A 24,092-nucleotide genomic window follows, 5' to 3' on the forward strand; every position below is an offset into this window, starting at 1 on the left:
GGCTCAGCATGAGCAGAGCCAGTGCAGTCTTTGCCTCCACTAGGCTACCATATTTCTGTCCTGGCTAATGTGTGAGGGGAAGGATTGTTCACCATGATCTTTCACTGTTCAATGTCTTAATAGTGCCTACTAATATGTGTGTCTCTGGGTGTCAAGTGATGTTCTTTATGAGTTATAGATGTAGTTTCTAATATGTGGATGGAGACCATGAAACCATTTAATTTGAGTTCTCAGAATTAATATCTAAAGATGTCATTAGTTTAAAAAATGTAGCATACAGGGGTTGGAATATAGGCTGTAGGCCCCTTCAGACTTTTAGAGAAGATGAGGGTAATTCAAAGACAGTTGCTTGCTTGAAATCCTGATGGGAAATTACAGGTTAGCAACCTGGTTTTCAGAAGTACTGATCATGTGAATTTCTCTTGACTTGCATGAAATTAAAGCACCTGCTTAAAGCTAAGCAGCTACTCAGGGTTTTTTTGCTGAGGTAGGATGCTAGGCTATGTACAAGTGTTAGTTAATTCAACCTAACCAAGGTTAGGTCAATCAAAGTTCTTGGTTGTGCAGGCATTCACAGGGCTTAAGTCAGCCAAAAAATAAATGGTGCACCAATTAGGAAAGGGGTCAACCCAGTCTGCAAAGGAGTTAACTCAATCTAGTGAATGCTTGTAGGTGTTCTACCCATCTCCGCGGTTTCTACCCATCTCCGCACCTATTTTTAGCCCCCTGATTACCGCTCTCTCTGGACCTGCCACCCCAAGTTACTTACCTCTGGCTGTCTGCACCACTCCAGGCAGTGATGAATGGCTGCAGGTGCTGCTTCTGATCTAGGTTTGAGTGGCTTAAAATAAGCTGCCTAAACCTAGACTGGGTGTAGCAAATGTGTATGTACCCATAGTTGAGTTCTTTTGCCCATTGGTCTCTGATTCCGAGGCACCAAAACCAAATTTTTGCTAATGGAAAAACAAAAGAGCAACTGCCAAATAGAGAAACAGATGCCCTTTTGACGCATAATAAAAAGCAACCAAAAAAATGGAAAGATGTTTTTATTTTTTGCAGTGGTGTGGGAGGAGTCATTTATTTGTTTCTTTACTTTTATTTTTGCCAGAGGTGTGCAGTTTTTCATGCTTTCCTTTTACCATGACAATAACCTAAAAACATTCCAGTGCACATTTTAAAAAAGAAGAGCCAAGACTAAAGAAAAAACCACCACAGTAAAATCAGCACATTGCATAAAGTCACAAAAGGAATGGTTACGTTTCCCTGTCAGGGCAGACACATTTTTGATGCTGTTACTGCTACTTCTCTGGAGTCAGCTCAGTGAAATGGGTCTCAGCAAAACCTTACATTAGTAGATGTTTTATACCTTTGGTGCTTGTTTGACTATGCCTTTTAAATTGTAATAGGCAGCCCCATAATAGTTATAGATATTACCACCATAGTTTGCAGCTATGTCTAGTTTGAAACCTGCAAACAGAAATGAATTATAAAGTTTGGGCTGTATAGTTTTACAAAATACTCAACCAAATATTAATCCCCCTCAAGGTGCATTTTGATCAAATATCTCCATCTCTCTCTACAATTTTTCACTCTTTTTATGTGGGGAAGTAGTTCTTAGATATTTAGATTTTCTACCCTTTCACACACATTCCTTTCCATGGGCCGAGATTCCACACTAGCCTCCAAGAAATGTGTGAATTCATTGGGTGCCTTAAATTCTTCTCTCTTCAGTTCAGAAAATGAAAATATCAGAAGTTTTTATGTGTATGTTGTATTTATGCAAACCAAATCCACCAGAGAATCCTCTTGCCCTGGCAGATCTGTGGACTTGAGACTGTTGCTATTTTATGTGCAAGTAAAAATGACCTGTTTTCTGTGAACATCCAGTTCTTAAGTTGTCTGCCAAATTTTAGCTTGGAAAGTCACCATATATCAGCCAACAGCATAATGTAATGGAGTATGACAAAAGTGTTGTGGGCTCAATCCTGCCTTTCTTGCTGCTCTCAACACTCCCGTTGCACGTGATGGGAGTTTTGAGGGGAGAAGGAATTTAGGATTGGGCCCAATTTTATGTTTATTAACTGGTCAGTGAAATGTAAAGATCATCAGAGAGTGTCAGACCGATCGGAGTTCATTGTGGGTACATTCTGTAGGTCCCTAAGGAATCTGCAGCGTTCTTACCAGTGTCTGTGAATATAAACGTCACATTTCAGATAAGGGGGTTCCTCTCTAATTGGTGTTTATGCCACTTAAAAAAAAATCTAATTCTTTTTATATCTTATACAAACATTAATGTTCTGCTACTTCTTAGCTGGAATCATGCACATTTCCTTTGACACTGGATTTTTTTTCATTTCATTACAGCTGCCAAGTAGATTATTCATGAGGCCTATCGCTAATAATAAAGCATCACTTTCATTGTTGTAGGAACCTCATTGGTGTCGCACAGATTTTAGGCCTATGTCCATATCTGATTATCTGTGGAAACAACCTTTCAATAGGGTCTTTTATTGAGTAATTTTGCTAGTGAGCTTTGAAGGAGTAATTTTAGTTTCATGACAATAACAATAAGGTCAAGTTGTATTTCTATAGTGCTTTTCACATAACCAGACATTCCAGAGCATTGAAATACTTGCCAGTAGAGGAGGGAATATGTAGGACAGCATGGTTGTCATTAGTGAATGGCAGCATCCCACATACCACACTTGAATAAGAGCCAGCTATCTGTGATGAAACTTGGTAGAAGGAGATAAGCTAGTGAGCTCTGTTTTTTTCCAATCGTGTGACACAGCAGCAATGAGGACAGCCAGAAAGGGTTAACAGTACAATATGTAGTAGGTGTAGTGCAGAACATTTAAGAGCAGAATATTTTTATGGCATCTCCAACAGCAATTGCTTGTAATCAAATGGTAAGACTAACTAAAGAGGTTCAACTAAGTAGTAGAGTCCACCCACTCATGCCTGGCCTTGCCCTGCAGGAATCTGGTATGCAGACATAGTCCAACCTCGAAGCATGATCCTCTTGGTTCATGGTCATCAGCTTTTAAAAGTGAGATGAAAAGGAGTCTCCATGCCCCTCAGCTGCTAATGATTTGTGTCAGAGTCCTGGGTAGGAGTCCAATCTTTGCAGATTTTGCACACTTTTTTGTTATTTCTGGGTGGACATTACTGAAAAATATCCCAACTAGCTTGTATGGCTTCATATGTAGAGATGTTCTGCACCCATATTGTCCCAGATATGTTTTCTTCATGTCTTATTTCCTTGCATAAGCTTAGAAAAGATAGGGGAAAAGAGAGTGAAACAGGAGTTCTTTAGAGTAATACCACCATTCAGTGGGTGCATCTACATGAGACATGTAGTGCACAGTAGACTAATTCTACTGCACATTAGCATATCATGGCAAAAAGCATGCTAATGCGCAGTAGAATTAGTCTACTGTGCATTAAGCATCACAAAAACTCAGTGTGCCGTTGCTACTGTGCATTAGCGCTGGCTGCTGCACATTTACATAGTACCTCATATTAGATGTACTAAACAATGTGCAGTAGCAATGGCACATTAATGCATGTGTAGACATGCCCAGTGAGTGACTTATTTTATTTTAAGAGCTGCAGATGAACACTGTACTCCAGAAGGATAGCATCATATAAGTATGCTGGGATGACTCTTACTTAATGACCACCATACCTTTCTCAGCCATGGCAGGCCACTTCACCTGACAGTGAGGTCAGACTGATGAAAAGCCTAGCTTATGAAAATACCTCTAACAAGCCGTATCACAGATGCACACTCCAGGCTGAATCGCTTTGGCTTACCACGAGCTATTGTTCTATTAGTATGCATTAATGTGACAGAAAATATAAACCTGTAAAACATTTGCAGGCTGGGAGCAACATGAGGCTTTCCATTGGCTTCAACGGGCTTTGAATCGGAGGCATGGAGGTATTTGAATCAATTGGCTGGCACTCAGGCAATTCTTCTGGGTTGTTTTTTTCGAATGGGAGCATTGCCTGAGGAATATACTGAACCCTGTTGATACACAGCCAGTAGGAAGGATTGCTGTGGAGCTACACTGCCAAGAGGGAGCACTGAAGTCAGGATGTCTCCTGAAATTCCTGGGCACGTGCAGAGTAAATTCTCTTTTAGAAATGCAGCTACTACCCACCCTGCGCAATTCAGCTATTCTGCAAACTGGTGTATGGGAAATGGGCGCAAAGCAATAGTTCTGCTTTTCTCTGTACCCATCCCTCCTCTTTTTCAAGGGATGGAAGGGACTGAAAGATGCAAAGATCCATTTGGACAAAGATCCCAAAGTTGAAATGCCTGCAGGCAGCGTATCTGAAGTCCAGAGAACCTATATGATTTCTAAAACTTCCTCTCAGGTACCAGGTAGATCAGACTATTCTCATGGCAGTTCTGTTTCCTAGTCACTTGGTATTTCCACTTCAAGTCTCAGAAAGTACAGCACTACATGGAAATGGAAAAGCTAACCGTGCTTCATTGATCCTCCAAAAATAGAGTTAAATCGAGTGCGAGGTCAAACTGCAGGATGACTTTTTAGCTTTATTTGGACTAGTCTGTTCAGCCCTAATAGTAATGTAACTTAATTAATGGGCTTTAATACTGAATGGTCTTTATTCTCTACCTGCACCATTTCAAGTTTCTCACAGGCTGCTCTCCACTAAGCCCAATTTTGCTTTTCAACTCTGTTGGAATTCCTGTTCCTTAAGTGCAAAAGAGGCTAATCATAGAGTAGAAAATAATTTGACTTGCTAATACCAGGAGAGAAAACATTTACAGCAACCACAAGTATTTTCAGGATTATGGTGTATAATGCTTATGAAAGCTTGTTTCTGGGGACATGTTTGCGTAAGCAGGGTTGCGCTTTTTACTAGAGGAAACACTGGTAAGCTGTAGTAGGTGGTTTGCTGCGTTTCCTCAAAGTTGGAACAGAAAAAGTCAGCAAGTACAGCAAAATCCTCTCCCTGGGTGAAACAGACCATGCAGGTTCTTAGAGGGAGGAAAAAAGAAGCAGTCTCAGGAAAATCTTTATTAGATCTGAAAAAGTGAGGAGATCTTTCTTTAGTACAGGAGGCCCATTCTGAGATTATAACAGAGATGCAGTACATACTCCTTAAGCTGAGCCCCACTGTAGTAGCTGCTCTCCCCTGATAGTTCCTATTTGGCAGTAAAAATGTCTTCCATGCTGCAGTGAAAACTGTAATTTTTGTTGGGTGCTATTTTTTCCCCTGATTACATCAGAGGTCAGTCATTAATATGCACTGTGGGAGTCCCTCTCATTTCTGCACAGCCCACAATGAAGCAGTTGTTGGACTTGTTATCATAGTGGAAACTACTGTGCAATGAAAGCACAGTCATGCTGCCTCATGTTTAATTGAGAGATGGTAAATCTGTTCCCAAAATACTTCAACTACTTGTATTGTATGACAAATGTGTTTTTCTTTTTCTTTTCATCTATTTTTTTCCTTTTTCCCCTTTGGATGAAGAAAGCTCCATTTCCCCTACATATGAAGGTCATCGCTCAGCAATTGACTCTTGTTGGAAAATCCCCAAACATTAGTACTCTGAGAGTCACCCATTTTTTCCCTCTAAGGTTTCCTTCTTGCTCATTTTGAGGCTCCTCTGGGTTGGTATGCTTTGCTTTTCTGCCCTGTTTAGAATTGAATTACGTGGCCCGATTTTCAAGCCTCTCTGGTGTTTGCATGGGCAGCTGGCAGCATTTTGACAGCCTCTTTTGTCACGTGCTGTCACGATAGTTGAGATCAGCATGAATAATCTTGATAAGATCCTAGATTTGAATGTTAGGGCGGGGAGGAATGGAGGGCATTCTCCATGGCTTATCGATCACTCCAGAAGTCTCTTATTACTCCACAAAAATACAACAGACCTTCTTCTCATCTCATTTACATGAAGCCTTAAACCCAGCTTAGCTTCACAGAGCCCTGTAGCAAGAGATCAGAATCCAGATACCAAGGCTGTGGACCACAGTAGAAAGCCCAGCATCTGTATAACAAGTTTGGTTTGAAGGGGTTCTTGCATGTTACTCACACATGCAATTTTATTTAATTAGTTGTTGATAATTTTTCACGTTGGGCATATGCTCAGCCCATAGATAGTTCTGATGGGCCCATGATATAATTTAAAAATAAACAATTAGTATTTAGATGCCCACATTTGAGTGTCACTGCAGGAAATGTGGTAGCCACTGCATGTTTCCACATTAGGAAACCAGAGATAGGGATATGGGCACTCCAGTGCACTGCCTCCACCAGAGTTGAAAGTCAGGGGGCTACACCAGAGCCAGAGTCCAAAGACCAAGGTGAGATCTGGAACAGTCGATCTACACTGGAATCAGGGCATGGAAAGGAAGCAGAAGGGTGACGGTCACCAAAGACGAGGCTGATCAAAGCATCTGGGCAGGGAGGACCAAGGACAGGACTTGAAGGCAAGGCGCAGTCTTAGCAGGGCAGCTCAGACTCTAAAGGAAATATACTGAAGAATTGCCACTTGCCAGCAGCCTGTTCAACCCTCTTACGACTAACTGTGGAAGAAGGATGTTCAGACAGAAACAGGGTTCTATCTAGGCTCATTTCCATCATGCTGTGGGCATAATTATAGAAATAAGCTGGCTCCCTGGAATTCACTGTGCTGTGCCTTTGGTTCAGTGGCAGCCTTTTTGTGGGTCTTTTTCACTTGCCCAGTTTCATTTGCTTCCACCCTTTGTTCCCTCACACTCAGCCTTCCATTCACTTCTGTATTTGCCTGGATATGCTCTCTGTCCTGGAAGGCACTACTTCACAGTCAGGGCGGCTAGGATCTGGAACCAACTTCCAAGGGAAGTAGTGCTGGCTCCTACCTTGGGGATCTTTAAGAGGAGGCTTGACGATTACCTAGCTGGGGTTATTTAAGCCCAGTTTTCTCTCCTGCTCAGGGCAGGGGGTCGGACTAGAAGATCTGCAAGGTCCCTTCTGACCCTACATCTATCGATCTATGAGCCAATCCCAAGGTTTTGCTCTGAGTGTTTTGCATTCCAATAGCATGTGGTGGTCCAGGCACTTCACCAAGCATTTGTTTTTCCCACCTTTAAATCAGACAGTTTTTTTTTAATGTGTCACTTGAAAAATCAGGTATTGTAGGTTTGTCTTTGCACTATACATCCCATGATTACCAAGGATTAATAGGCCACATTCTATTTCAATTACATTTACAGAAGCTGTGTGTTCCAATGCTGACATGTTAACTGATGGGATATACATTTATTTATATTAATTTAGGATTAACAAGGATGGAATAGATTTATTATGATGTAACTGCTACTAATCTACAATAAATATAGTTTAAGGGGAACCATTATTGTTTTCCTCCACATCTAATAACTGTCTTATTAAGGCTGGTATTTGGGAATAATAATTTAATGTTTTACCCAAGTTTCTGTTAAAGCTTCTGCCTCCTTGCCAAATGTAAAACCTATATTTATTGCTGTAAATGAATTTTGAAAGTAATGTCAGTTTGGTTTTAATATAGTTGGAGGCATGTGAATACCAATTTATTATGCTTCATTTAAATAATGTATATTGTAGTGCATAGAAGCCAATGTGCTAGAGTTAATGTGGCAGAAATTATGGAGACCCATGATAACTCAGTTTTCATTTCCTAGTAACATTCCTGGAGAAAGCTGAAATTTATTTTATGCTTAATTTTAGCCCTTGAGGAAGAAGGGTATTTTTGGAAAACACTTTAGTGATAGTTTGTGATAAAATTCTGATGCTGTGACTCTGGTTTACTGGAAACCTATCCATGAGTAATTCCACTGGCTTCAGTTGAGTCAAGGTATTATGCGCCAGAAGTAAAAGTATCAGACTATACACTGACTCATAACTTCTATGAATACATTTATGCAAATGGAAAGGATCTGGCCCATAGTTAGAAACCTTTCTTCCTCATAAAGGACCAGTCAAATGCCATATTGTAAATATTTACAACTCCTTTGGAGCATGCCCAGTTGGCGTCTGCTCATTCAAACCTCAGTCAAACTTTTCTGCCATACAACATCACAGCTGCACTTTCTCCTTATGCACGAGGCCTGACAGCAGCTGCTGCCGAGACAGTTTCAACAATGGCAGTTGTAAACATCAAATGGGATCATAACCAACACAATCCGTCTCAAAGTTGGGATCAAGATTATCCCCAAATCCTGCAAAGGTGCTGCCTACCTAGGAGGAGACAGGCAAATTAGCAGCTCTTCCCATTCAGGGTTCTTTGCAGGACTACTTATATACCCTGGTTGCAATTATCAGCTTGATCGTGAGCTTGTTGTACAACATTATGGTTAAAAGGACGAATGCAATCATTTAGTGTATAAAGCGAGCACTATTGCAGAGAAGTCAGAGTTCTGTCCTGAGCCTAGAAGCCATTGGGAAACACAATTAAAATGCACCAATTTCTGTAGGTAATGGCACACAAAGGACAGATGTGGCTAGCATCATGTCTGCTTGCCTTTGACTCTGTACCCTGAGCGAATAGGTACCCATTTACAGCTACTGTTGACTGGAGTAGCTTTAAGCTGCAGTGTTGGGAAAATCCAATGGCTAGGAGTTGAAGATGGAACAATTTAAATACGAAATAAGGTGTGCTTTTCAATAGCAATTATTCACTGAGACTAGAATTGTGGTGAATTGCAAAACTTGCAGTGGATTTGTTATCACTGGACATTCTTAAGTAAAAAATCGGATGTTTTTCTAAATTGCATTTTTAAACTAGCACTGCATTTGAAAGAAGGATGCAGAGAAAATAGTATTCAAAAGCAAGCAATGAAGATGATAAAGGGATTGGAAAACAAGCCATATGAGGAGAAGTTGCAGGAACTAGTTGTGTTTAGTTTGGAAAAGAGAAGATGGTAGAGGGGGGATCATGATGACAGTTTTCAAATATTTGAAAGGCTGCCATGAAGATGGAGAAATAGTGTTCTCTCTTGACACAAGAAGAGACATAGTACAGCAATAGCAGATATAGCTTAACTCACATAAAAAAAACCTCCTCACTGTAGGAACAGTAGGGCAAAGGAACAAGCAGTCTAGCTAGAGATGTGAAATCTTCATTGGAGGTTTTCAACAAAAGGCTGGATAAGTATCTGTCTGGTTAGGAACGGAAAATCCTGCAGCTCTGCAGAGGTTTGGACTAAGCTAGCAATAAAGGCCCTTCCAACCTATGAGACTCTGATTCCAAATTATAGTTCAACCACTATTATTGGACTGAAAACAGAAATTAATTCAGGGAAGATCTAGGGCCTGTATTACACTGATGATTAGACTGGATGATCACAGCAGTCCCTTCTGGCCATAAAATCTATGAATCAGGTATTTGATTGCTAATATAGCAGACTGTCTTGACTTTCATATGCACAGAAGTTAGTTGGCGAACATTGTATTTTCTGTAACCTAGTTGTGTTCCCCTCCTTACCCCCATCCCTCTTACGTTAGTCCCTCACTCGGGTGCTCTGTATTTCCCTTCTGGCTTTTTTGTCATCTTTTTGGTTCATGATTCTTAACATCAACTAATAAAATTCAATCTACTTAACACAGTAGATCCACTTGGCAAGGGCCACCAGCTGATTTGGTGCAAGTTTTAGAGGAAGAATATTGAGGCTGCCATGACTAAGTGGAACTCGTGAAGATTTACATTTTTATGACTGTATCCTGGAGTTTTTTTTTTCCTAGACGCATCCCTACTCCCAGTATTTTGTTTCTTTTCTTCCTTTTTTTTTAGGCCTCCCTAAAGAAGGTTTTGGAATGAGCATCACAGTCATGAACCTATAACCTGAAATCACTGAACAAGCAAAATAAAGAATTTCAGGTTTTCTTACAAGTAAATAACATACTATTGTGTAGCATATTTCTAAGTTGTAAAAAACTGATGTTCTTGGCAGAGCCATCCAGCAAGCTAGAAAGTGATTGGAAACACTTCTACTGTAATTGAGGCCTGGTTAGCAGTGATTGTAGGCCTATGTTTGGATTGCAAACTACAGTGGTACTTTTACAAATTACCCTTCTCTGGATTGGTGTGTTTACTGAAAAATAGATCTCCTCCATTCATGCTTAAAGGAGGTGTTTGTGGGGTGAAAGGATGTCTTTTTCGGGAAGGAATGAGAGTGGAAACCTTTATAGAAAGCTTAGTTTTTCCTTCCCATTCCACTTCAAGGGTGAGGAAGAATGGTCATTTGGTGAAGGCAATAAACAGATTGCAGCTGGTTTCCCAGCTCTGCAACAGCTGTCCTATGTGAACTCAGGCATGTTACTTAATTTCCCTGCACCTCAGTTCCCCATCTGTAACAGGGTATGAAGAGTCCTTGCCTCGTGTCTGTTCAGGCTGTCAGCTTTGAGACCAGAGCTTTCTCTTGCTACGTACCAGAGGCTGTACAAACTGAATGGCACTACCATAATACCGTATAAATAATAACCAAATCCTGTAGCAAGCCTCATAATCATCAGATGTACACTCTGTCTATAGCAGCACAGTAAAGCAACTCAAAGCTATTTTTTTTTTTCACTGCAAGAGGTTTGCTTCGTCTGACTTCTGGAGAAGGCTGGTCAAAAATCCAACTTTCTGAGGGAAATTCTGAAGACAAAAATTGCATTTGGAATGAAAAGCATACATTTCAAAAGTTCCTGCTGTTGGGAAACCAGGGTGTGTGGGGAACTGGGGTTCATTTCAGAATAAAATAAAAATGTCAAAATGACATTGAGCAGGGGAGCTGGTACTCTGAGGCTTTCTACCTAGCCACGGCTTCAGACGTTTCCAGGTCTGACAGAGATCTTGGAAACCATTAAGTTTTCCACATTCCCAGCTTTGTGGCATGAAGCTGGAGCCAGGGCTTCTTACTCCTGCAGCAGAACCCCAGCCACTCCTGCCATCAGTACCAGGAGCCCCAGAGCTCCCAGGACTCGAAGGGATCTCCAAAGCAGTCCACAGGGCAAAGCTACGCTAGAGCTGCAAATGCTGGAAGGCCCTTTCTTCCCAGTAGTCTTGCAGATGAACTGGCAGGAGACTAGGTGGTTTGTCATGGGCGTGCTGCCCGGCAGGCAGAGTCCTGTTGGAAGTTCGTCCAAACTGACGTGCTTCTACGCCCCATTTCATTTTCGGTGGATCGGCATTTCCCCACGCAAATCTGTTTTGTTGGAAAATTTTCAACGGTCTCTCATTCTGGGTTCCAGTGTCTTAGCCATGCTCAACACCTGATGGAGTAGGCTTCAAATCCTCATTTTCTTTTTTTTTCAGGGGGGGAAGCGGGGAGGCATTTAGCTTTTAGAAGCGAAAATCAAACATGAAAATTGATGCTTGCAGCTATGGCTTTAATGATGGCATGTCCTTGTAATTATCTCAAGTGTAATAATTTGTGCTTGCTAAAATAACAACACTAATTTCCTAATTGTTCTGTAAGAATGAAGCCTCAACACTCTTGCAGGATTAAGGATGTTTATTGTGTAAAAAAAAAAAAAAAAAAAAAAACCCAACAAAAAACACAACTCCATCCCATTTTCCAGTCTGATTTGGCCCAATCATTCAAAGCACTGAGTACCTTCTACTCTATTTGTAAACATTTTGGTGTTAGCACAAGGGTGCTAAGCCCTCACTAGCTTGGACACATTGTTTGTAACTGGACACAGTTACCAATTCTGACTAATAATGCTAATTGCTCCTACTTACAATTTTACCTTTATTCTGCATACATCCCATTTAAATGTTTTATGTGGGTGTTTTTGTAACCTAAACAACTTAAGAACTTTAGGCACAAGGGGAACAGCTGCAGTTCTGCTGTTGCTTTTGTGAAAAGATCACACAAATCAATTAAAAAAAGAAACCGCCGGCCACTTAAAGACTAATAATTGCTGTTCTGAATGCTGCTAAATTAAATAAGTGTTTTAGCCACATGACTTTTAAAGGTTTTGGTTTCCTCTGAAAGAACGGTTTTAAATAGGTCTTGAATTGATCTGTTTCTAACCAGATTATGAAATGCTGCATGGAATAATATCAGTTCCAGAAAAATATACAACTTTTCCATAGCTTTCTGTTTCAGTGTAGTAGCTTCAAACCACATCCTTGTCCTATGGAGTTTTGTGAAACAATATATGTACTGTGGTTGGGAGAGCAACTTAAAATGTCCACTGTTTAAGCATATATGATACATTACTCTTAATACAATATTGTAAACTAGTGATGCTATATAGTTCTGCTTGAGAAGGAACATTCATTGCCAAGTGCCAAGCCACATATGAAGAAAGAGACATAATTTGAAGGTCAAGTTGGCCACAGATTTTATTAAATAACCCATTGAACCAAATAAACCAAATCTAAAACTAGCCAGGCAGCTCTTGCCAAACTTGAACCACAGGTGTTGATGACTATATTACTCCAGAAACCTGTAGACTGTCTTAGGCCCCATCCCATGTCCCAGGACAGAGCTTCTTAGGTGGTAATGTGCTGTACATACTCTAGGACTGACTTGTACTGGTGTTCTCCACAAGCTATAATGATGTTGTGGGATGTTCGTGGAGAAGTGCTGCTGTTCATTCATTGTCACCATGACCTGACAGATTCTTCTCGCCTCAGCCCTGTAGTTTGGGGCAGGTGAGGCTGTTCCGTCTGAAAGGTTGCTCATGAGAGATGTTCACAAAATGCAAATAAGATATTTAGTAGCTCTGTTGTGCAAGCGCTTCCTGCCATACTGTCAATGAGTGGAAGGAAGCACCTACGCTCCCTGGTGTGCAAGTGTGACTTATTTCATGGCCCGCAAAGGAAAGGAAAGCTCTGTTTAATAACTTTAATTTTTGTGCACTTGAAATCTCAACCAAAATTTTACTTTAATGTGGCTTGTGGCTTTTGATGTAAAGTATATTGAGCTGCTTAAAGAAATAAACAATTATAGGCAGCCCTAGTACCTTGTCTGTTTTCCTCCAGTCTCATTTCCTCAATGGAGGTTGTCTGTAATGGCTTCCCTGAGTCAATGCAGCATGATAGCCCTGGTTACTAGCCTCCATTTCTGCTGTCTCATGTACTGCACAGCCAGTATCTCTATGTCCTTTTTTCTGTCTCACTATTGCCCTCTATTCCTTTTAAAATAAAAACTTCCATTCTGAGGTATGAAACTTTGTGACACTCAGTACTCCTTAAACCAACAGACATCTTAAGCAATAACCTGGACCCAAAGAATTAGCCAAGGAAGGGGGAGCCTTATATCATTATCATTAGCTGTGCATTATTTTAGCTGTAGATCCAAACTTGAGCCCTTCTTCTTCAGGTTATGGGGGAGGCATGAAAATACCTCAAAATCAACAAGGGTAATTGTGAGTCTGAAGTCTGTAGCTCAGGATCATCATTCTTCTTGCACCATTTCTTAGCACATCCTCAGCATTTTGATATTTCTTGTTTAGGGCAGGGGATCACTAATTGTTCACCTCAGGATGACGGGTTGTTTTGTTCTGTTGTTTCCCCTGTAGGTGATAGCGAGATTGTAAATAATATGTACGAGACCGATCCCGATCTCCTGGCTGGTGAGAGTGCAGAGGAGGAAACAGAGGACAGTATTATGTCCCCCATCCCTGTCGGCCCTCCATCACCTTTTCCCACCAGCGAGGACTTCACCCCCAAGGAGGGCTCACCTTATGAAGCTCCTGTCTACATTCCTGATGACATTCCAATACCAGCAGATTTTGAACTCAGAGAATCCTCGATTCCAGGGGCAGGGCTAGGGATCTGGGCCAAAAAGAAGATTGAAGTTGGGGAAAGATTTGGACCTTACACGACAGTGCAAAGGAACACGCTAAAGGAAACAAACTTTGGATGGGAGGTAAGCAAGCTGAATATGATTGATCACGCTCATTTGTCTTGTACAAACTGTTTAATAAGCTAGACTGAGTCCTGACTGGCCTGGGGATAGAAGTGTATGGGAAGGAGTGACTTTACTAATGTCATGTTTCCCTGGCTTATCTTGCAAACCAGTTTGCATGCACTATTTAAAGAAAAAGTGTCCAAAATCCTGTAGGTCTTCCTCTGGGCTACAAATACTGCTCTAGCACTATTTTAGCATGGTTGGCCTTACTGATGTACCATTTCTTAAAATACATATTCTTGCAGTTTTCAAATTGTGATTCAGAACTTGCTGCCACAACAGAACAAGTAAGATTAATTGCATCATACATTTGCAGATCGCAAAATATTTCAATATGCCACCCTAGATATTCAGTCTGTGTTTGTGTTGCCAGACCTTACAAGCTGTTCAACGAGAATAGCTTGCTAACATCCCTGAAGCAGGTGTTCTGGAGCTCCCTATCCTGTGACCATGGTAAAGAGACACAAAAAGACATGGGGCAGGGTTTCCTCTGGAACTGAACAAGGAATTTTTTTAGACTATGGAAAACAGTGTCAAACCCCACTGGGAGGTTTATCCTTAGACTCTTCCCGAGCCTCCCCCATTTGTATATTCCTACGTGCTCTGACACGTTCTGATATGAATGCACCAGAGCAGACTCAAGTAATTAAGTTTGCTCCAGCGTGTTGCAGTGTCTCGTGTATTTAGCGTCCCCGTGTCTCAAAATGGCACTTTAAAGCTGGTCAAACAAGCTTTAGTTAAAGCACCCCCACTGCCATTTTGAAACACGGGACCCTGAATACACGAGACACTGCGGGCATTTTAATTAGAGCAACTCCTGAGAGCTGCTCTAATTAAAATGCCCCTCCCCCCACCCCAGGAGTCCAAAGTATTCTTCCCCCCCATTAAATGGGGAATCCCTTTAGGACTGAATCTGAGGGCCACATATTCAGATAGCATGGACTGGTGTCAGTCTATTGCTTTTCAGCCGTTTCACATTCTCCAGAGATTTGGCACAGTATCTGTCACTTCATGCTTACACATATCTAATGAGGTTTAAGACACTGGGTTTGAGAAGAGGAACTGCGGAATTCCTTTTAAACTGTATTGCCTGTGATTTAGACATGTTTGTTATCTGTGTGCTGCTAGGAGTGACAGTAGCATCCCAATAAGCTTTCTCATTTGAAAAAAAAAAAGAGGCAGGTAGAATCTCTATGATTTAAACGAGCACAAGGCAATAGAACAACAATTAATATGATGTTGCTCTGAAATTCTCTGGCATAGTTCGTTTCACTGCATCGATGCAGACAGCTCATTCTAAGGGAAGCTTAGCTACTGCATATATTTACTTGTGCCTGAATCTCTTTCACTTACGAATGTATTAGAGCACAGATCGTCTATTTAAGAACCATTTAAGTCTCTTCAGTGCAGGATGATGTAACAGTCACAGACCCGTGAAATCTAACTTGGTTAGACTTTTCTTTTTCTCCAGTAAGTTATAACCGGGGAGAACTATTTCAGAATGTTACATTAGCTCAAGCATATATTGGCAGCTTTGAAGAAACTTTCTTCAACTAGTTGTTGAAATTCTTTAGCCATGTTGTACATTTTTAATCCAGAGCCCTGGCAGCTTGAAAAACAAAGCTAGATTTTCAGTTCCAGGATTTTCAAAAGTGTTAAAACAAAAACACCTGAAATTCTGTTAACCCCAGTAGCTAGGGGACCCTTGGGGAGATGCTCTCTAGCAAGGTTTTCAGTATTTCTTGGTTTTGGTCAGGTTAGTAACTGGATAGCACAAGAACCACCTTTCTCTTGGTATTTCTTCTTCCTGTCCTGGCTGAAATTCAACGCAAATACATGATGTAGTTACTTTACAGGTTTTATGTTGTTCACACACACGGTACCAAAACCTTAGAAAAGTTTTTATAAACTCACCTCTACAGTCAGAAACCAGTCAGTGAAAAATCACCAAAAATAGCATTCATTTGTAGTAGCTTTCCTTGTGTCTGAAACAATTCACTTTGTACTAGCAAGGACCTACTTACTCCATGATTTACAGGGATGGATGAATTGTCATTTTTTTTTCTTGAATATCTTTGTGCATAGGATTTTACTCATGTGAGTGGTCACAAACAAAATGAATAATAAGAACGATCTGAAACTATTTGTGTGAGGAAATGAAAGTTGTCTTGAAATTAAATGGATTTTGAGGCATATAATATCAAATGACACTAATCCTCACTAGCAATAAGAATTTTATACATTATTAAAGAAACCTAAACAGGAGTTATTTGAAAAGCTGCTGATATGCCATAATTTTTTTGTCCAAGTTCATAAATAACAAAGAATTGTCAAAAAGAAGAAAGGTCAGATTTAATTTAAAATAAGTTTATGCTCAGCTCTTCTCATATTTATACTTCTAAAATGTACTAATTCTGTAGACTTTACAGCTAGATTCTGTGAAGCCTAGAGAAATGTGCCCAGCTGCAACAGATGTGTTTGCTTACTTTTTTAATATGTCCAAAGTGCATAAAAAAGCAAGACACTCACTGCAAAAACAAAACTCAACTATATTTTGCCTTCCCTCTGCAATAGGAAGTTTCTGAGGTGCTAGAATCAGGGCTTGGTTGAATGAATGAATGAGTCAGATCTCCCTATCATAATTTTTTTTTTTTTTTTTTTTTTTAAGAGAAAAGTAAAGACATGTAAAAAGAGAACTCACAGCTTAACTTTCCCGGATATGTAATGGAGGTGCCTCATAGGTTCATCCTGGAGTTAGCTTTGTCTGTTGTGCACTTCAGAATGTGTTGAATGTTGGGTCAACATTGCTTTCAAAGTATGCTTGTGGAAAAGGAGTTTTTCATCCGTTAGAGCATTGGAAATATTTGGCCATTTCAGAGAGGGTGTGGGTACAGAGAAGCTGTGGAATCGCACAAAATACTGTTCACATGTTAAATATTCTTTTATGAGCAATATGGTAATACCTTGTGGAACGAAGGAAAACATTCCTCAAGGAATATGCCGTCTAAATGGTTCTTAGGCTGCAAAAAGGAAGTGCCTTTAACAGAGAAGTTAATCCTCCCGTTTTTTCCCAAACCTGTTACATTCCAAATGAGGTTTTATTCAGGTTTGTCCTCCTTAGGCTGTGCACGGACATCATTTTTAAAGTGTTTAAAAAAATGTGAGTGCATCGTGAGGGAGGGGCTTGCTGCACAGGAGTACATATCAGCTGTTCTGATTTAACTACTACATCTGTCTGCTGCTATAGCAGTGTAAGAGGCCCAAAAACTACTATAGCCCTGCTTCGTTCAGGGTTGAAGTTATACCAGTTTTGCTCCATCTTACACCATAATAGGAGCATACAGACATAACAGCTATAGTGGAACATCTTACGCAGGTATAATTTAATGCCAGTGTAACTGTTACAGTGTCCACACCTTTGGAACACTTGGTAGATAAAACACTATCTTTTTGGCTCACAGGTCTTGGAAATTGGAGGAAATTTGAATACTGGAAAACTTGACCTTGAAGTAACTTTGTTTTTTGTCTCCTATGTTATTCTGATAAAAGCTTTTGTTTGCTTTCGTATTTTTAAGTAATGTTGCATATCTCCATTACTCACCAAATGCCAGGCCCGATACAGGCCATATCTATTATCTGCCATATAAGTTGACTTTGTGATACTATTTATTTTTGTGGTGTACGTGAGTGAACTTCCCTTCTCTATGGTATTCCTCGCATTGCTGCGGCATTCTTTTGTTCCCTGGCTGACAGGTACATTTCATGCCAGAAAGTTAGAAGTATTTGTCCTCACTCCAACGTCCTCAAACACTGTCTTGGATCCACCCTGACGCTATCTTGTTTGACCTTGGTAGTACAGACACCAATCACCTGCTTTTTGGGCTCCTCCCCATTTTGTTCTGGGTCATTTTCCAAACACTTCTAAGCAGTTTTAACCTTGTTTTTAGAAATCTGCATTGTCACAAAACCATCTCCTACATGGCACGTCTAGGTGATGTATCTTTTTTGTGCTCTAAACTGGAATCCGTGTTTTAAACTGTGCTTCTGCCTACATGAGTTGGTTAAGGTGGCTTACCTCTGGATGCTGACAAGAAATGTCCTCTTTTGTTTTGCTTAATATCCTCTGTATTAAAGACCATTGATTATTTAGCCATGTGTTTCCAACCACTCTCAATGAAAGTCATTGCAGGGGACAGTGGACATGAGAAAAATATGATCAGTGGATCTTTGATCACTCCAAAACTAAACGTGTGTGTCTACATGCTCTTTCTTACTATAACTATGGTTATCACAGTAGTAATGTGCTAGTAGAATAATGATTGTAGTTCTAGTTCTGTATTTCTCTATCGGCAGGTACTCTCCTTCTGTTCAACATTATATTTTTAAATAGTCCTACATAACCTGTACTTTCAATCTTCCTTGTCTTCTCATGAATTTAAGGGGAATCCTGTCACAGGATTCCCGCTACTTACTTGTTGCTATTGATTGCTGGCTACATGAATTATTTGTTCTGCCACATCAAATATATTTCATTAGTGTTTTTATTTCACACAGGATAATTTTGGCATCTGCCATTTCATTCAACAGTTTAATAACTTAATGGATGAAATTCTTGCACTAAAACTTTTCAGTCTAGGAAATCTACTGGCATGGGCTCCCCCTGCCTTCTCCCCCAGTGTGGACTAGTCTATTCAGGTCAAGAATGAAAGATCAGCTTTCAGATTTTAGGCTTGGATATGAATATTAAAATTAAACTAAAAAGTCAACTGAACCTCTTGCAGGGGTTTAGGTTGTAGCCTCTTCAAACTTTAAAGGCAGCTCAGTGCTGCTTGAGGTAAGGGCCAGTTTTATTTTATATGCTTCATCCATGCCTGGCACCGAAGTTAAACATCTAGCTCCAGGAGGTAAAAGAAGAATGCCATTTACTGAAACTTTCAGCTTACTCATTATTTCCTCTTAATAGCCTGAAACATCAGGTAGGGAATACAGAAGGCTGGGTCTGACCTTGAAGGAGAAAAAGATGCATAATTGTTTATTATTGACATTTTCCCCTTTAGCAGGATGGGAAGAATCAGGTTGGGATGGGGTGAAAATTCCCTGCGTTATCTGTTTCATTCCTTTAACCACATTGTTTCTTTACACATTTTTTTTCCCAAATATTTGCTTTCCAGAATGTATTTTTAAACAAATTCTTTAATTTAAACCACCCCTGTTATTCATATGCCTTTTTTTTCCTAGCATGGCATGACAGTGAATGATTCACTCTCATTTCATAAGAATATGAGATGTGTCCGGCTGCTTATTCTCCCCCTGCCAGAGATGATTCAGTAAATTCTTATATAGGACTGTGTGTGCTCTATGTTTTCTCTCTGAAGTCAATTCCCTGAAACCACCATGGTGTTCATATTTGTCTATTTATTTTTTTAAAGAAGAGGACACAGCACAAATTAAAAGCCTTTGATTATTTAGTGTGATGCAAGTGCACTTCTGTTTGGCTCCCTTGGTCCTATTACTCCCTTGCCTGCTGACACAAACACACCAGTCACAATGCCCCAAATAAATCACAACATGTTTTCACTTTATTGCCCCTGGGGCCTTAAAAAAAAATAAAAAAAGGCCAGCACAATGATTTTGATCGTTTTGTTGAGTAAATAATGACATTTATCATTGTGCTGTTTATTTTGCTAATTAAAAGATGGCTGGGAGAGACTCCTAGAGGGAGCAATTGAATGTGAGCGGACTTGGGAGTAATATTTAGATATGCTGCTAATTCATTTTATTGCACAGAATAGAATAGATCAAACAGAACTATTGGTTCCTTTGGTTTTACTTTTTTTTTTAACAAGTGAAGTTCTGTTAAATACAGGAAGTGATTCTTCTTCCACTCGGATTTTAGGTTTTGTGGATTTTTCTTTTATGTGACTAACCCTCCCCACTGCCCTGTGCTGTGTATTAGTTCAGTTTTTAAAGGTGGGGATAGAAAGCATCCTATTAAAATAAGTGATCGGCATTGATAAATTAACAGTAATAAGCAGTTAAGACACAGCACGAGTTCTTGGCTTGAAAGCCCCAGGATCACATCCAGGCCAATAGTGAACTCTGCTTGAATATCTGAGATACTTTATGGTGTCAGTTACACATAATAGTTCAACCTCTTTGCTCTCATAGGAGAGAATATTTAAACTTTGGGGGGGGGGGTTGGGGTTTTTTTGAGAAATCATGACATACGCACACTGAGGAAGAATGTGCTTCAGAGAACTGGCTCCGAGAACTGAAAAGAGAATCGTATCATACTTCCTTGGGGCTTAAACAAAATTATATAAAGTGGGAAGAGACATCTGCACATATTTCCAAGAGTGAGGGTTTCTTGACTGGCTGTTAGTGGAAGAACACAGAGCTCAAATAATTTCACTTCACTTAACCTGATCCAAAATCTGCTGAAGGGCATGAGAGCCTTGAGAACATCAGACCTTACATGCATTTATAATTCCTACTGTCCTTCTAGGCAAACAGTTTCTTTAAAGTAAAATCCAACCAAGACCCGAGTCCCTAGTCTGAACTGAAGCAGAGCCCTAAAGTTGTTTTTAGCATTCATATTCAGAATCCAAAGTGCTAATGTGCCTCATGGGAGATGCTGTCCCTGCTGTTGCCAATTCTGCTTTAATAGAGAAGCACCAGAATAGATATCTTTCAGAAGAGCTTGTTCTCATCTGTCTGATTTCTAAGCCAAAGTTGTTTCAAGCAGTATCTGATGTCTTTCCCTAAACAAATCAACCTTAAAACCTGTTTGCCCCTTCACTTACTAAGTACATTGTGATATCTTTAGAATAAAAGGACATGATGCCATTTTCTTCTAGGTCTTTTTTCTGTATTTTCTGATTCATTCATTTACCCCAACCTCTCCCTTTCTCTCTGGCTCTGAGAATAATGTCAGTAGCCATTACCTCTCTTAAGGCAGGAATTTAGGAACTGCTGTTTAAAGAGCTGCCTCTACTGCACTCTCGAGGCTGGGCTGTGGCAGTAGAGTGTACACAGTCCTTCCAGAGTGGAGCATAGTACCTGGACAGTGAGACTTGTCCCCTTGCAAGGGTTCCTGCATGGCTTCACACCTTCTCTTTTGCCAGCATAAATGCAAAACCAGCAGCGTACAAGGCAATGTTCTTATCGGAAACAGGACATGGCGGCAATGTGGGACTTCTAAATACTGCCATAGCCATTAATGGCTGCTAAGAGCAGTTAAAACAGCATTGTTACCTCAGTAATTTAAGCTTACCTGGAAATGATTTTCATGAACCTGGCCATACATTTGCTTTGGATTTGAGCTTGACAAAATAAATGTGCATTTTTAAAGAAAAAAATCTGATTACCAATGGATATCTATTAAACATTTTTGTTTAAATGGTGTGATCAAGGAGGGGTTATGAAAATTTCTAGACTTCAAAGCCTTGGAGATTTGATCCTTCTCTCGAGAGGATAAATACAATATAGGCATTAACAGTGGAAATATCTGCAACAGTGCAATATCTTCAGTCTTTTTAGCTCTGAGTGGATGGTGCAGTCACCATGCCCCTTCAATCACTGGCCTCTCAGCTGTGAGTGGCATTAAAAACATGCCTAGAACCACTTTTTGTACAGTCACTTCCATGTTGCTGGGTTCTGGAACAGAAATCAGAAAGGAAAAAATATTCCAAATGTTAGAAGTCTTTCAGAACTGGGTTCTTGAAGTTTAATGACAGTAATGTGAGGTTCTCGTGTTATCAAAGGGATGCTCCCTATCTCTCATTCTGAGTCTGAAGGACTTTGATCCCTTTTCCCATTTTTGCCTTGGGTTAAAAATGGTGAATTAAGAAAACCTTTAGAGTGAGCCCATTTAAATCTGTGCTACTGTCTGATGCTTCCCCAAATGCCATGACACTGGGGTTAAAAGAGCGAGTCTTTTTTAGGCCCTGGAATGCCAAAAGATCCTGCACTATCTTAGGCACTTCTCTGAAACATGGGTATATAAGGAATTAAGAGAAAAAGAGACAGAGAGAGAAGGAATGACTAAGAATACCTCAGTGATATTTCTCCTTTATTTCCATAAGGGGTAATAACTCATGAGCAGTCCCCGGCAGAGGGCACTTTCTTTAAATAGAACATTCTGATTCACAAGCAGAAAAAGGAAATAAATATTTTCTTTTCGTCTTTGAGAGACATCCATGAATACCAGCTTCTGAAACAGTATTTTATCATCTACATTAAGAAGAGAGAGAAAACCAAGAATAGCTCACTTGTGACTACAAGACATGAAACATAGCCTTGTCAGAAGCCTTGCAGGATACAGGACATTCGCTATTTCTTCATCTGGAATGGTCACTATCATATGATTCCAGGCTTTATATTTCAACTCTCCCAGAGAGTCATGGCTGGTGGAGCATTGGACTACAGTAGCCTTTTGTGAGGAAAATCATCAATAAATAGGAATTACATTATGAATGTATATGGAAAGTAAGGAAGACACCTGAATCTTGTCCCATCTCAAGTTCCAAAGTATGGAAGCATCACAAAGTCACTTATAATAAATTGTCCACTGTGTACAACTTAGACTAAGTGCAGGCCACAATCACAGCTTTATTCACAGTACAAGTGGGGATTAGATTTGTGCTCGCTTTAATCTAACTCCAGTAATCAAGTTTCCTCCTTTTGTTTGTAAAAACCACACCAATGTCCATGCCACTAGGTCTACTGTTGCATGCTAATTAGATTGATTAAAGCTAGTATAGGTCTAATTCCACCTTTGGTTCAACAAAACCTTGGTAGTTGCACTTTCTTGGTATTCAGGCATTTTCTTTTCTTTAGGTTCACTCAGTGTAGCTCAGTCCTAGTACCTGGATGTCACTGAGTTTTGGGTTGGGACTGGAATCTCAAAGGTCAAGCCTAAACAAAAATGTCATGACTTTCATGGTACATCATTGAGAAGCCTAGGACGGGGCTCTGAAAGTATATGACCTTGAGACAATCTTTGGTTGAATCTGATTTGAGTTTCTAGCTGTAAATAACAAAGCATGTGAAAATGCAAACTAATGGCACAACTAACAAATTAGATCCCTTAGAAATAAATGGACAAATCCTAAGAGAGACAGGGCACATCTACACGTGACTATTAATGTGCAGCAAAAACTCCAGAGCTTATTGCTCCAGAGCTTATTGCTGCCAGGCCCATGTCTGCATGTGCACCTGGGATTGCAGCACATTGCAGCTCCCCACAGTTCAACATGCTGTGGAGGGGCTGGCTGGGGCATGAGGGTGCTTCAGTGCAGGGCTAGCTGGGAGGCAGCCCCCACACTGAAGCATCCTCATGCCCCAGCCAGCCCCTCCAGCATCTACACGTATGCTGTTGCAGAGTGTTTTACTGAGCTGCAGAATAGTACTTATATTTACAAATACTATCCTGCAGCAGAGTAACTTAGTTTATTGCATTTACTCCAGCCAAATAGGGATGCACATGTAGATGCTGAGATGTTTACTGAGCAGTTAATTGGTCTACTGCACAGTAACTGTCTCATGTAGACACACCCATTGAATACCAGCACTTTGGCGGTTTCCGCATCTTAGCTCTGCTCAGATTTTGGCACATTCCTTGGTCCTTATCTGGCTGCAGAAATGTAGGAAGTTTTATTTTATACTTTTTAGAAATGATCTCAACCTAGAAATTTGTAAAGATAGCTCTTCACCCTTTGGAATAGTTTGGATGTGGATCAGGATCTGAAATTCCTAGCCACTGAATAGACCTACAAAAAACTAGAACTCTTGGTTCCAAAATACCTTTTATTAGACCAGCTGGAAAATGGCAAGAAAATTGTCCTTTTCTGCAAGCTTTCAGGAGCAAAGTCCCTTCGTCAGGCTCTGGGAAAAGTGTAGATGGTACAAGATGGTAAAAAGTCCCCAAAAATGAAGTTTATTTCCTACCCATGGGGACTTTTTACCATCTTGTACCACCTACACTTTTCCCAGAGCCTGACGAAGGGACTTTGCTCTCGAAAGCTTGCAGAAAAGGGCAGTTTTCTTGCCATTTTCCAGTTGGTCTAATAAAAGGTATCATTTTGGAACCAGGAGTTCTGGTTTTTTGCATGTCTTTTTGTCTCAGACCAACACGGCTACCAAGTACACCCCTAGCCACTGAATATAATTTTTAATTGTTCAACC

The 24,092-nt window shown here is 40.3% G+C and overlaps 1 protein-coding gene across 5 annotated transcripts in view; it reads left to right on the plus strand.

Moving 5' to 3' along the window:
* The window catches only part of PRDM16 (PR/SET domain 16), a 465,190-nt gene that overhangs the window by 145,857 nt on the left and 295,241 nt on the right, over positions 1 to 24,092 (plus strand). For all 5 annotated transcript variants that reach the window (XM_019493858.2, XM_019493859.2, XM_059716432.1 and 2 more), the window contains exon 2: positions 13,516 to 13,865. In XM_019493858.2, the coding sequence (XP_019349403.1) occupies positions 13,516 to 13,865 (350 nt within the window). The remainder of the gene's footprint in view (positions 1 to 13,515; positions 13,866 to 24,092) is intronic.

This window comes from Alligator mississippiensis, chromosome 13 (assembly GCF_030867095.1).
Source record: "Alligator mississippiensis isolate rAllMis1 chromosome 13, rAllMis1, whole genome shotgun sequence".
NCBI classification, from domain to species: Eukaryota; Metazoa; Chordata; order Crocodylia; family Alligatoridae; genus Alligator; species Alligator mississippiensis.